Source organism: Archocentrus centrarchus, chromosome 15 (assembly GCF_007364275.1).
Source record: "Archocentrus centrarchus isolate MPI-CPG fArcCen1 chromosome 15, fArcCen1, whole genome shotgun sequence".
Lineage (NCBI taxonomy): Eukaryota > Metazoa > Chordata > Actinopteri > Cichliformes > Cichlidae > Archocentrus > Archocentrus centrarchus.
The window spans coordinates 27,817,251-27,828,661 of NC_044360.1; the positions used below are offsets into that span (position 1 = coordinate 27,817,251).

The window sequence follows — 11,411 nt, forward strand, 5'->3', positions numbered from 1 at the left end:
AGTTGATGTTTTGGAACACTGAAGTCAAAGTCCTGAACATAAACCAACAGATGAAGAACATCCCAGAGCTGAATCTGTTAAGCAATTACTGTACTAGAAATATTTAGTTGCAGTTATTGCTGAACAAAGGGGTCACACAAGACACAGAAATGACACAGTCCAACATTTTTTCTAATTTGTTTAATTGCAGAATCTGCAAATGGAGAATTATGTTTGAAGCCTGGACGAGACATGTGGTCATGGGCAAAGAATGCTCTGCAAATTTAAAACTAATTGTCAGCTTTAGGCTGCCTTTCATTCACATATTCAACCACACTTTACAGCCAAGCATGCACTGGTGGAAATTATGATTTGATCCCCTGCTGAATTTCTAAGCTTGCACACCAACAAAGAAACAAAGAATAAAATGACCATCAAAGATCTTGCCTCATTGGGTGAGGATGATCATGAGAAAGGTGGTGGGTCAGCTAAAAATTACACAGTAGCTTGTTAGCTTGTTAATGATCTGAAGGCAGTTGGGACCAAAATCACCAAGCACACCATTGATAACACACACTATGCCATAATGGACTGAAATCTTGCAGTGTCCACAAGGTCCCTCTGTTCAAGAAGGCACAAGAACAGGTCTGTCATCATTGGCCAGTGAACATTTAAATGATTCAGAGAAGTTTTGGGAGAAAGCTCTGTGGTCATATGAAACCAAAATTGAACTTTTTGGCATTAACTCGACCCGCTGTGTTAGGAGGAAGAGAAATGCTGAGTATGACGCGAAGAACACCATTCTTACAGTAAAGCGCAGAGGTGGAAAGATTATTCTTTGGGGATGTTTTTCTGGTAAGGGTACTGCATTGAGGGGTCAATGGACAGGGCCATGTGCCAAAAAAAATCTTGGATGAGAGCCTCCGGAGAAAACTGAAGATGGGTCTTGGATGGGTCTTCCAGCATGACAGTTACCCAAAACATACCACCAAGGCAACAAAGGAGTGCCTAAAGAAGAAGCACATTAATTTCATGGATTGGCCTAGCCAGTCAGCAGACCTCAATCCTACAGAAAATCTATGGAGGGAGCTGAAGCTTTGGGGTGCCAAGCCGCAGCCAAAAAACCTGATTTAGAGAGTTTCTGTAAAAAGGGGTGGGCTAAAATCCCTCCTGAGATGTGGGCAAAACTTGGTGACCAACTTCAAGAAACACCTTACTTCAAGGACTAAGTATTTCAATCAATGACATGCTAATCAATTTATAACTTATTTTTTTCTGGATTTTTCATTGATATTCTGTCTCTCTCCATTAAAATGAATCAAAGAAATTAAAGAGATTTTGCCTACTGTACATAAAGCCACAAGATAAGTGTAGTGAAAGTGAAAGTGGCTATTTAACATGTGCAGTATCACATCTGCTGCACAAAAAGTGTGTTTAGAGTTTAACAAGGAATCAACTAATAATCGTTCGACCACAACAAAGTCAAAACAATCTATGATGTTCAAACCGTTGTTAATCAAAGCTCTGCCACATCCACACACTCCCCACCAAATAATGAAAGGAGTTGAGTGTCCTGAAAAACAAACTTTAAGTGTTTTCGATTTTCTTGACAAGATATGTTGAACAAGATTCATAAAAAGAGCAGTTTTTTTCCTTTTACTACAGTTTTGTGACTAATGCTTTACTGACTAATTACAAAATTTCAATGAGCAAGTAGTACTTCAGAAATTTGAGAGCCCATTGATACAAAGTTCTGTTCAAAGGAGCTGTTCAAAGATATTTAGTAGGCAAAAACACCACCTCCTAGTGGACGAACCTGAAATGACCGCTTTACAAGGAGCTCACATTTTCTTAAATACAGCATACTGCAAGATATCAGGAACATAAGCAGTGGCGCAAAACTTTGGTATGTACTATATGCAATGCATAGAGGCGCCGCACAGGGGGGCGAAAATTAATTTCTCTATTCATTTTCTGTATTTAACAGCTGTGCATAGGTGAAGCTGACCTTAGAACAGATTAGGTTAAAACTGCACACATAGTTCTTTTCTGTAAATCTAATTTTTTCCAGTAATGGCACAATGAAATGAAATGCTCCATTAAAAAAATAATAAAGCGTTGCTGCCATTCCAGCAATAGATTCAATTTGTACTGAATAAACAACTAAATGGCCATAAACTGAACTGTCATAATCTGCACAAACTCCACATTTTCATCTTCATTTTTCTGTCTCCTGCATTTTGTCCGTCAGGCTGCAGCTCTATAAGTCGTGAGGAGTTAATGTTAACTGTAAAATCAGGATTTAGCTTCATTTGATGGAAATTCAAGTTGTGTAAATGACGACACAGTCAGAATTTTTTATATAAACTTTTATTCACTCTATGATGATGATGACAGTGGGTCAAGATGATTAAAGTGACTCATCATGCTCCACACTGACACGTGCGCTCCTCCATCCATCGGATTCAAATAGCGGCGCTGCTCTTTATTTACCCGTTGCCATGGTGAATCCTGGTGCCACTGATGATGGCAGGGTGCACTCAAACTGAAGTTCTAATGTGTACAGGTGTGGATCCAGGTGCTTCTGATTATGCTGCTATAACAATGGGTCAGACTCACCTCAGATCACCCAGAACACTTCCTCTATTTCCCACGTCTTTTTCAGCAACTCGAATCACGCAATGAGTCAGTCACGTGATTGCAGAAAACAACACGGGGCCTCCTTTGGCTTTTGTCACGTGATCAAAACCGTACGTGCTTCCGCACAGGCTTCATTTAGACACGCCCCCTCTATTCTATTTTTGTGACGTCATTCTGTTCGGCTCAAAACATCAGAGGCGCTTCGTTCGAAGCTCAAATCTATAAGAAGTCAGAGAAGCATTAACACAGCTGACAGAGTTTTATTTTTGCAGCGTTCAAACTTTTGGAAACATTTACAGCGTCAGTGTATCAAAATTGCAACATGTCTCAGCACCCAAGACGGAGACATTCTGCTGACATTGAATCCTTCAGGAGGGCATTAGATTGCACGAAGAAGGAAAATCAAGACCTGCACAATATCATTAAAAAAATGCAGGAGGAGAAAAGTCAGCTGGAGGACAAGAATAGTCAGCTGGAGGACAAGAATAGACAGCTGGAGGACAAGAATAGACAGCTGGAGGACAAGAATAGTCAGCTGGAGGACAAGAATAGACAGCTGGAGGCCCAAATTAAAAACCTCCCAGAAATTTCCTCACAGGACCAACCAGGTCAAGATCTGCAGTACAAGCCTGACTTGCAGGTCTTAAATGCCGGTTGGGAGATTCTGCTTAAAAAATCACAGCAGCATATCACAGGCCTGTTGATAGAAAGGAAAGTATTGCAATATCGTCTCGAAATATTACAGAACATCACCGAAGAGAAAAAACAAGCGTTAGTAATTGCTGATGAGATGGGAAACCTGGCTAAAAAAACTATGGGAATGAAACAGAATTTGGAGAAAACCCTTGATGAAACACAGCAAATGAATAGACAACTGTTTAAAGAGAAGCAGCAACAGGACGTTGAGCACAGGGAGATGGAGTGCGAGCTTGAATACATCAAAGCAAAACACCAACGGACACAACAGAAGCTTCAAGACTTGGAAAAAATACACAAAGAGACGCAAAAGACACAACAGAAGCTTCACAAAGGTGAGGAAAAAACTAAAGGTTTGCAGGTAACTCTTGATGGAGCACTGCAGAGAAATGCAGAAGTGCAAAGAGAGAAGGAGCAACAGGTAGAAGAGATCAGGAGGGCAATGAAAGCACAGGGTAAGAAATATAAAGACCTGAAGGTAAAGCATTCTGAAAAGGAGAAAGAGTTAGAAGAACTCCACAAAAAATGCACCAAACTGGAAGAAGAGAATACACAATTCTTCAGTGAGGTCAAAAGACTCATCCTCCAAAACAAAGATTTAGAGGAATACCGCCAGAAAAAGAAGAGAAAGTGTTTCTTTTCTTTTTTCAGCTGAGGTTCTGCTGCTTCTCCCGCTCAACCTGAAGAAACATAGGCTGCTCTTCCTCCACCGTTCCTCCATCTCCTTCATTTTCCCCTCTCCCATCTCTTCACCTTTCAGGAGATTAAAAAAGAAGAAGCGTCACTGGCTGCTTCACCTAATTGGCCACAAAATTCACCAACAGCATGTCCTAAACATCACATTTATATAAATATGTCATTGGACTTATCAGTGGTAGGTTAAAAGACCATTCCTCGTTTCCATCACGCCCCCCCCAGCCGGTCGCAGCAGATGGCTGCCCCTTCCTGAGCCTGGTTCTGCCCGAGGTTTCTTCCTTTAAAAAGGGAGTTTTTCCTCGCCACTGTCGCCAAGCGCTTGCTCACAGGGGATCTTCTGATTGCTGGGGGGCTCTTTAAAACCAAAAACTGATAAGTTCACTGGCATCAAATATGAGACTCAGCAAATATGTAAATACATGGGAATCATGTATTTTAAACATGGATTGTATAAATATAATTTGAAATCAAATAAAAAAAAAAAATCAAAACATCTGTGTCAATGTGTATACGTTCATTTATACTGTATAAGAATTCCTGTTTTACAGTAAAATATGGCAAATGTGTTTCTATGCCAAAACTTCAAAAACAGACATTTGAGGAAAATGGTCATCAAAGCTGACCTTCATATCTCCAGCCTAACTCTTTACTGGTAGAGCTAAACCACCAGTACTGTGGTACTGAGAGCAGCTGGCTTCTTATTAGTGGACATGCGCATCAATATTGTCAGCAAATCAAAAGCTGCAAATCCTACTGTGTGTGTGTGTGTGTGTGTGTGTGTGTGTGTGTGTGTGTGTGTGTGTGTGTGTGTGTGTGTGTGTGTGTGTGTGTGTGTGTGTGTGAGAAAGAGAGAATCCTAATTCACGGTGTCTCTAGCATGACTTTACAGACGCTGGCCATGGTGCTGAGGCAGCCTGTTGTGTTCTCCAGTGGAAGAATCTTGTTCTGAACAAAGTACAAATCACACATGATCACAAATCATTACGATAACATCAGTTATCGTAATGAGCCAGCAGTGGTCGTTACAAATATTTTCAGACCTGAAATAAAAACAGAGGCTGTGGAAACAGGCGTATGAACCCTGCTGCACGAATAAAAGAGCAACTTTAGACATTAATCTCTAGCCATGATTCTGTTGTGCAGCAGATAACATTGTATGAACATGTAGAAGTCGACTTCAGAAGTCTGAAAGTCAGTATTTTTTTTTTTTTTTTTTGCAAACACAGTAGGTCACAGTAAGTAAGTAATACTGTTTGTTTCAGTCACGTGTTGTGGATAGACCCCTTACACTCCTCACTGCTTAACAACAAACACGCTCTCTTAGTCAGACTGCTCACAGTCATGTGCTGTCAGCACTTTTACCTCTGTCACAAAGTTTGTGGTTGCATTGCTGAGTGTTTTCAGCATGGGCGTGGCCTCCGTATAGAACAGAGACATCCTGTTAGCCATCTCATTGTTGACTTCACTCTCAATGTCCAACTGTGGGTGCAGAAACCAGAGATGTATAGTAATGAAGTAGAACTACTTAAGTACTGTACTTAAAATGCAATATCTGTACTTTATTGGAGTACATATTTTTTCCCCTACTTTCACTTTTACTCCACTATATATTTTTGATTAATTTAATACTTTTACTCCGATACATTTTTCACGTGCTGAATCGTTACTCGTTACTATTATGAAAACGTTATTAATCATCCCCAAGTCATAGTATCAATGCCAGAGCGGTAGATGGCGCTGTCACGGTTTATGAAGCTGGCTCATCATTGGGCGATTTGAGCGATCAAGCCTATAAAAAAAACGCAGGCTTCGTCTCCGCCTTTTGCGCTGTTGCTTGTAAGTATTGAGGACAGAACGCGTCAGCTTACTGTCCGATATCGAGATGGATGACGTCCCAGGAACACCTTGTCCAGGTTTGTCTTTTAGCTGCTCTGTGGACTGCCCCTCTGGCCTTTTGAGATGTTTTATTTGTGTTTGTTTTTTTGTAAACACTTGTATGGCCTTTTATCATTGTACTCCAGCTTCAGCCAAATACATTGTGCCTTTCAAATGTTTGAAATTATATAAACAATGATAATCAAACTTTTGACTGCCTTTCTTTAATATACACAGTACTTGTACTTTTACTTGTACTTGTACTTTCGGTACTTGAGTAGCAATTTTTGAAATACTTCTACTTGCAATACTTAAGTACCAAAAAAAATGAAGTACTTCTGTACTTCCACTTGAGTATGGTGTTGAAAGAACACTTCAACTTTTACTCAAGTCAATTTTTTTATATAGTACTTGTACTTCTACTCCACTCCTCTACTCCAGTACTTTATACATCTCTGGCAGAAACAAACAGGAGGCTCCAGTTTTATTCCACACTGATGAGCGTCATGTAGCCTTGTACAAGACTGAGTGTGTGTATGAGTTTAACTCGAGTGTTTCCACAGACCTCGAGCTCATCAAAGCGTAGAGTGAAGTGGAGGATCTCAGCGAACTGTTTGCCCAGCGCCTGCTTCCTCTCCAGGTGCTGAGTGGGCGTGAGGGGCGGACATGTCAGGGACTCCGGCAGGGACTCCTCTGTACGCACACAGGCGCACGTGCGCACACACACACACACACACACACACACACACACACACACAAGACGTCAACTAATTTTAAAAAGCGAATTCAATCTTTATTCATCACCTAAAAAGTGACTCATTAAGATGAAACCTATGGCATAACCTGTTGACTAACAAAAGGAAGTAATAATCCTGTCCCAACACATTTGTTCAGCAGTGTGACTGCACCTACTTTGAGAGAGAAGCTGTAAAAACGTCTCAAGCTTGATGACCAACGGGGCAGACAGAGTTCCACTCTCGCTCCTGCAGGCTGGGGTTTTGAATCGCCTGGAAACAAAGAAACAACAAAACAGAATCAAACACATCCATCAAACATCACACACACACATCTCAACGGGGACTTAACAGCATCGAGAAATTGCACTCACACAAATCTAAAATGGTAAAAAAGGGTAGTGGTTGATTTGCAGCATTCACATCAGTTTCAGCTGTGTGGTGGCAGGTGTCTCAGTAAATATGTAAGTGCAGATTTTCTTTTCTTTTTTTAACGTTTTCTTGTCTTATTGTATCCATAATGTGAATCAGCGTGGCATTTGTTCTTTGAGCTGAGCTACAGATGTCGATCATGTCACCAAAATCCATTCTTACATTATATAATTTTCTATGCATGCAGTACTTCTGTTCCATTGACCACTGAAATGAAAGTCATGGCTTTCTTTTCATTCATATAGATCAGGGCTTTAAAATAACTTATAATACTCACAAAACAACAATAATAATCAGGGGTGTAGCACAGAACTCTGGGTCCTATATAGAAGCAGTCTCTGTGGGCCCCCTTCCTTTCTTGATCTTTTCTCATGCATCTTTTGATTTTATTTATTTATTTAATTTACTTATTTTAACAAATAATCTCCTGTGGTCCTTAGGGTAGCCAGTGATGAACTATTCATTTACCATATCTAATAAATCTAGGATAGGCCCATAAGTCTGCACAGTTTGAAATATCCCCACAATAGTGCATTATTTTCTTCATTTTCATTCAAGTAAAAAATGATATTCTTAGTTTTCTAACACATTAAGAACATGCGTAGGCTGCTGTGCTGCATAACAAAGACATCAACTGTATCCAAGTGAACAAGAACACGACCAGCTTTCTTGACATACAGCGCAATGGTTCAAAAGCATAAAGGCCCAAAACAAAGAAAAGATAAATCATTCAAATGGAACAAATCTGTCTGCTCTTCATTCTTCCCATCACCCTCAGGGCAACCTTCATTTTCCTTGCTCTCTTCACTTCCATCGTCCTCTGTCATGTCTGTTTGCTCACTATCTGCTAAACAGAAAGACCTGTACAAGAATGAATCATAAAGGCACACATAAAGGCACACCATGATAATTGAATAGTTGAACATATAGAAATAGAAATACAAATCCCTTTATTTGTCCCACAATGGGGAAATTTCAGTGTAGTAGCAGCAAGCTATTGTACAGACACACGATACTATAAACACAATAAAAAAACACAATAAGAAAGTATTAAAAGATAAAAATAATTAAGAAAATACAAATACAGAATTACAAATAAAACTGTATACACTATGTGCAGTATAGACTATGTATACACTATGTATAGTATAGACAATATAGAGATTGCGATCAGTATAGACAGTACAGACAATGTGACCAATCAAATGTCAGTAGTGTAGATACGTACATAGCAAAACACTCTTATGTCTGGGAGCAGTGCTGGTTAAAAAGTCTCACTACTGCAGGCAGGAAGGACCTGCGATAGCGCTCTCTCAAACATTTGGGGTGCAACAGTCTGTCTCTGATGGAGCTCCTCAAGGCTGTCACAGTTCCATACATGGGGTGGGAGTCATTTGACAGCATAGAGTACAACCTTCTTGTCATCCTCCTCTCCCTCACCACCTCCACAGTGTCCAGAGAGCAGCCCAGGACAGAACTGGCCTTATTGATGAGCCTATCCAGTCTCTTCCTGTCAGCAGCAGTCATACTGCTCCCCCAACACACCACACTGTAAAAAAGAGCTGATGCCACCACAGAGTCATAAAATGTTTTCAGGAGTGCCCCCTGCACTCCAAAGGACCTCAGGCTCCTGAGCAGGTAGAGTCTGCTCTGACCTTTCTTATAAAGTGCATTGGTGTTGTCTGACCAGTTCAGTTTATTGTTTAGATGAACACCCAGATACTGCCCAGATAAAGTGAGCAGCAGTTCTCCAGGTGAAACTCTTTCTGATGACAGAGCTCGTGCACAAGACATCAAACCTTGAAGCAAGTGGGCTACAGAAGCAGAAGACCACACTGTGTGCCACTGTCAGATAAGAACAAGAAACTGAGGCTACAATTCGCACGTTCTCACCGAACTGGATAACACAAGATAAAAAACATTGCCTGGTCTGATGAGTCTTGATTTCTGCACTGACAATCGGATGGTAGGTTCAGAATTTGGTATAAACAACAAGAAAGTATGGATTCATCCTACCTTGTATTAACAATTCTGGCTGGTGGTGCTTTAAACATGCTTTTTATCAGAGCTAAATGTAGCCCAGCTTGCAGTAAATTGCCATAAACCCATGTTCTGCTCCAGAAATTTTGCACAATGAAAGGGAAAAACCCTACAAACATGGCTTCTACCTATTACCCCTGCCGGGGCAGAGGCCGTCAACAAGCGATCTCCAGCCATCCTGGTCCTGGGCCTTTCTCTCCAGCTGGTTCCAGCTGTACCCCATTCTCTCGGTGTCAGCATCAAGGTCACGGCACAGGGATTTTCTGGGCCATCCTCTGTTTCTCTTTCCTTGGGGGTTCCAGGTAAGGGCTTGGTTGGTTATGTTGGAGGCTGGCTTATTATTATTATTATTAACAACACTATACTACCCTTTATATAAGGTGTCACAGCACATTTCAGTCACTCAATACTGCATTATTTTAGGGTCATTAAGAATCTTTGTGATGTTTGTCGCTACGTCGCTCACCATGAACATGGGGGATTAGCTCAAATGGTAGAGCGCTCGCTTAGCATGCGAGAGGTAGCGGGATCGATGCCCGCATCCTCCAATTACCAATTGTTACTGGGGCATATATTTCCTTGCGTACTACTATAGTAGTAATCAGTACTGGCACCACCTGTTTCATGTTTTACACACTTGGCTTATGGTGCATTTTTGTTGCAGTTCAAACAGTATCATGGCTTAGTGGAAACACCCATTCATAACGCTGCCCCACCAGTCAATGCAAATACTAATAATAACGGAAATGTAAATGCAAAAAAATGACAAGCCCACAAAAATATTTAGTTTAAACTAATAATTTAACTTTTTGAGCAACAGTAAAGTGAAATGAAGGAATTTAAATAATAAGTGTGTGTGTGTGTTGCTGTTTAAGCCTTTAGTTTTCTCCGTGTTCGTTTCATCGAACAGGAATGACAAAAAGATCAGAATAAGGAGTCCAACTATTAAATTTAATAAAGCCGTTTCAAACAGTTCAGATATCTGGGTCAGACTTCATGCCATGAGATGGCATGAAGTACTGGCACATTCTAATTCAACTTACAGTTTCATATAGTCACAGCATATCAGTCTTGATTACATCATTTACAAAACAGAATGTGGAAAGCAGAGAATTTCAACAACAGGGTGACCTCGAAGTCTCCATTTCTATCATTGTGTAGTCTTCATCAGTGTGGTTCATTGTACAGTCAGAATACAAAGTTCATGATGACACAGAACATTATAAGCTTCTGTATTTTTAATCAGTTATGTTATTTTCCAGACAAATTTGCTCAGGGAAGTAAATGTATGTAAGACATATATGTGGCATATACCATGAATAATACAACAGAAGGTAATATGAAAAAACTGAACACTTTAAATATTTAATTATATTTGATGTATTCATTGAATTTATCTTGAACAACGTTTTAAAGGTATCCATTTGAAGATCAACTTCCAACAGCAGTAACTTGAGGTCCTCTCTAACAGCTGTGCCAGCACTTCCTATTCTGATCCTTAATCTGAATACCAATACGAATACCTTTATTAGTCCCACAATGGGGAAATTACAGTTAACAGAACACCCATCCAAGAAATACAAACACAGAGACAAACAAAAACAGGGGGGGACAGGTGTCTGAGGTCATGCAGCCGTTTTACCGGCGCTACCTTTAGCAGGAAAACAGAAGGAGATACACTGGGATAAGTAGGTTCAAAAAAATCATCTCGTACTATGTTCGGGAAAAGAAATCCTGGTATCAATATATATGCCACGTCCACACAGTGCAGCCAGGAACGTTATTTTCCATCCCCACAGGAATCCATAACATAGCCAGCCGGGTGTGTAGTCGGACCAGAGGAAAGAGGGTTCCCCTTCTCCCATTCTCCTCGTGATGAGAATTTGGCCATCAGTAGTGTTGAGAGACCAGCTGACAAGATCCATAATTTAATTTGCAGTTCGGGGATGTGTGAAGAGATGCTCTAAGCAGCGAAGCAGCAACAAGCAGGGGCAGATAGGGAAGGCTGGGGAGAAGAGAAAAATGCGTCCGTCTTCACCGAGAGCATGTGATGCAGAGGGGCATCTTGCAACAGATATGCCTCAGCAGCAGTGGTGCAAAAAGTGGGTATGAGCTATATGCAATGCAAAGGGGTGCCGCACAGGGAGGCGCCAAAGCGATGAGGGGAAATTGTTTCTCTAGTCGGCATTTTCTGTATTTAACAGCTGTACATATGATATGATCAATAACAGAAGGCACGGCGCTGATCAGGCGCCCCGTGCTCCTTTAGGCGCTCCAGCGCGCGCTTTCGAGAACGCGCTCGATCGCGACATGTCTGTT

The 11,411-nt window shown here is 40.9% G+C and overlaps 1 protein-coding gene, 1 non-coding gene and 1 pseudogene across 2 annotated transcripts; 2 read left to right on the forward strand and 1 right to left on the reverse strand.

Annotated features, from left to right (window-relative positions):
• The first annotated feature begins 2,829 nt into the window (after nucleotides 1–2,829).
• On the forward strand, nucleotides 2,830–4,363 carry LOC115793606 (tropomyosin-1-like). The gene has a single exon (XM_030748654.1). It carries the CDS (start codon nucleotides 2,942–2,944, stop codon nucleotides 3,968–3,970), a length of 1,029 nt encoding a protein of 342 aa, XP_030604514.1. The 5' UTR covers nucleotides 2,830–2,941; the 3' UTR covers nucleotides 3,971–4,363.
• Nucleotides 4,364–4,872: 509 nt separating this feature from the next.
• Nucleotides 4,873–8,579, reverse strand: LOC115793608 (protein FAM49A-like; annotated as a pseudogene).
• A 988-nt stretch (nucleotides 8,580–9,567) lies between these two features.
• On the forward strand, nucleotides 9,568–9,640 carry trnaa-agc (transfer RNA alanine (anticodon AGC)). The gene has a single exon. It is a non-coding gene; the product is annotated as a tRNA-Ala (tRNA).
• Nucleotides 9,641–11,411: the final 1,771 nt, after the last annotated feature.

Coding starts and splice junctions, on each gene's coding strand:
- LOC115793606 (XM_030748654.1), top strand. CDS start 2,942: ATGTCTCAGCACCCAAGACGGAGACATTCTGCTGACATTGAATCCTTC.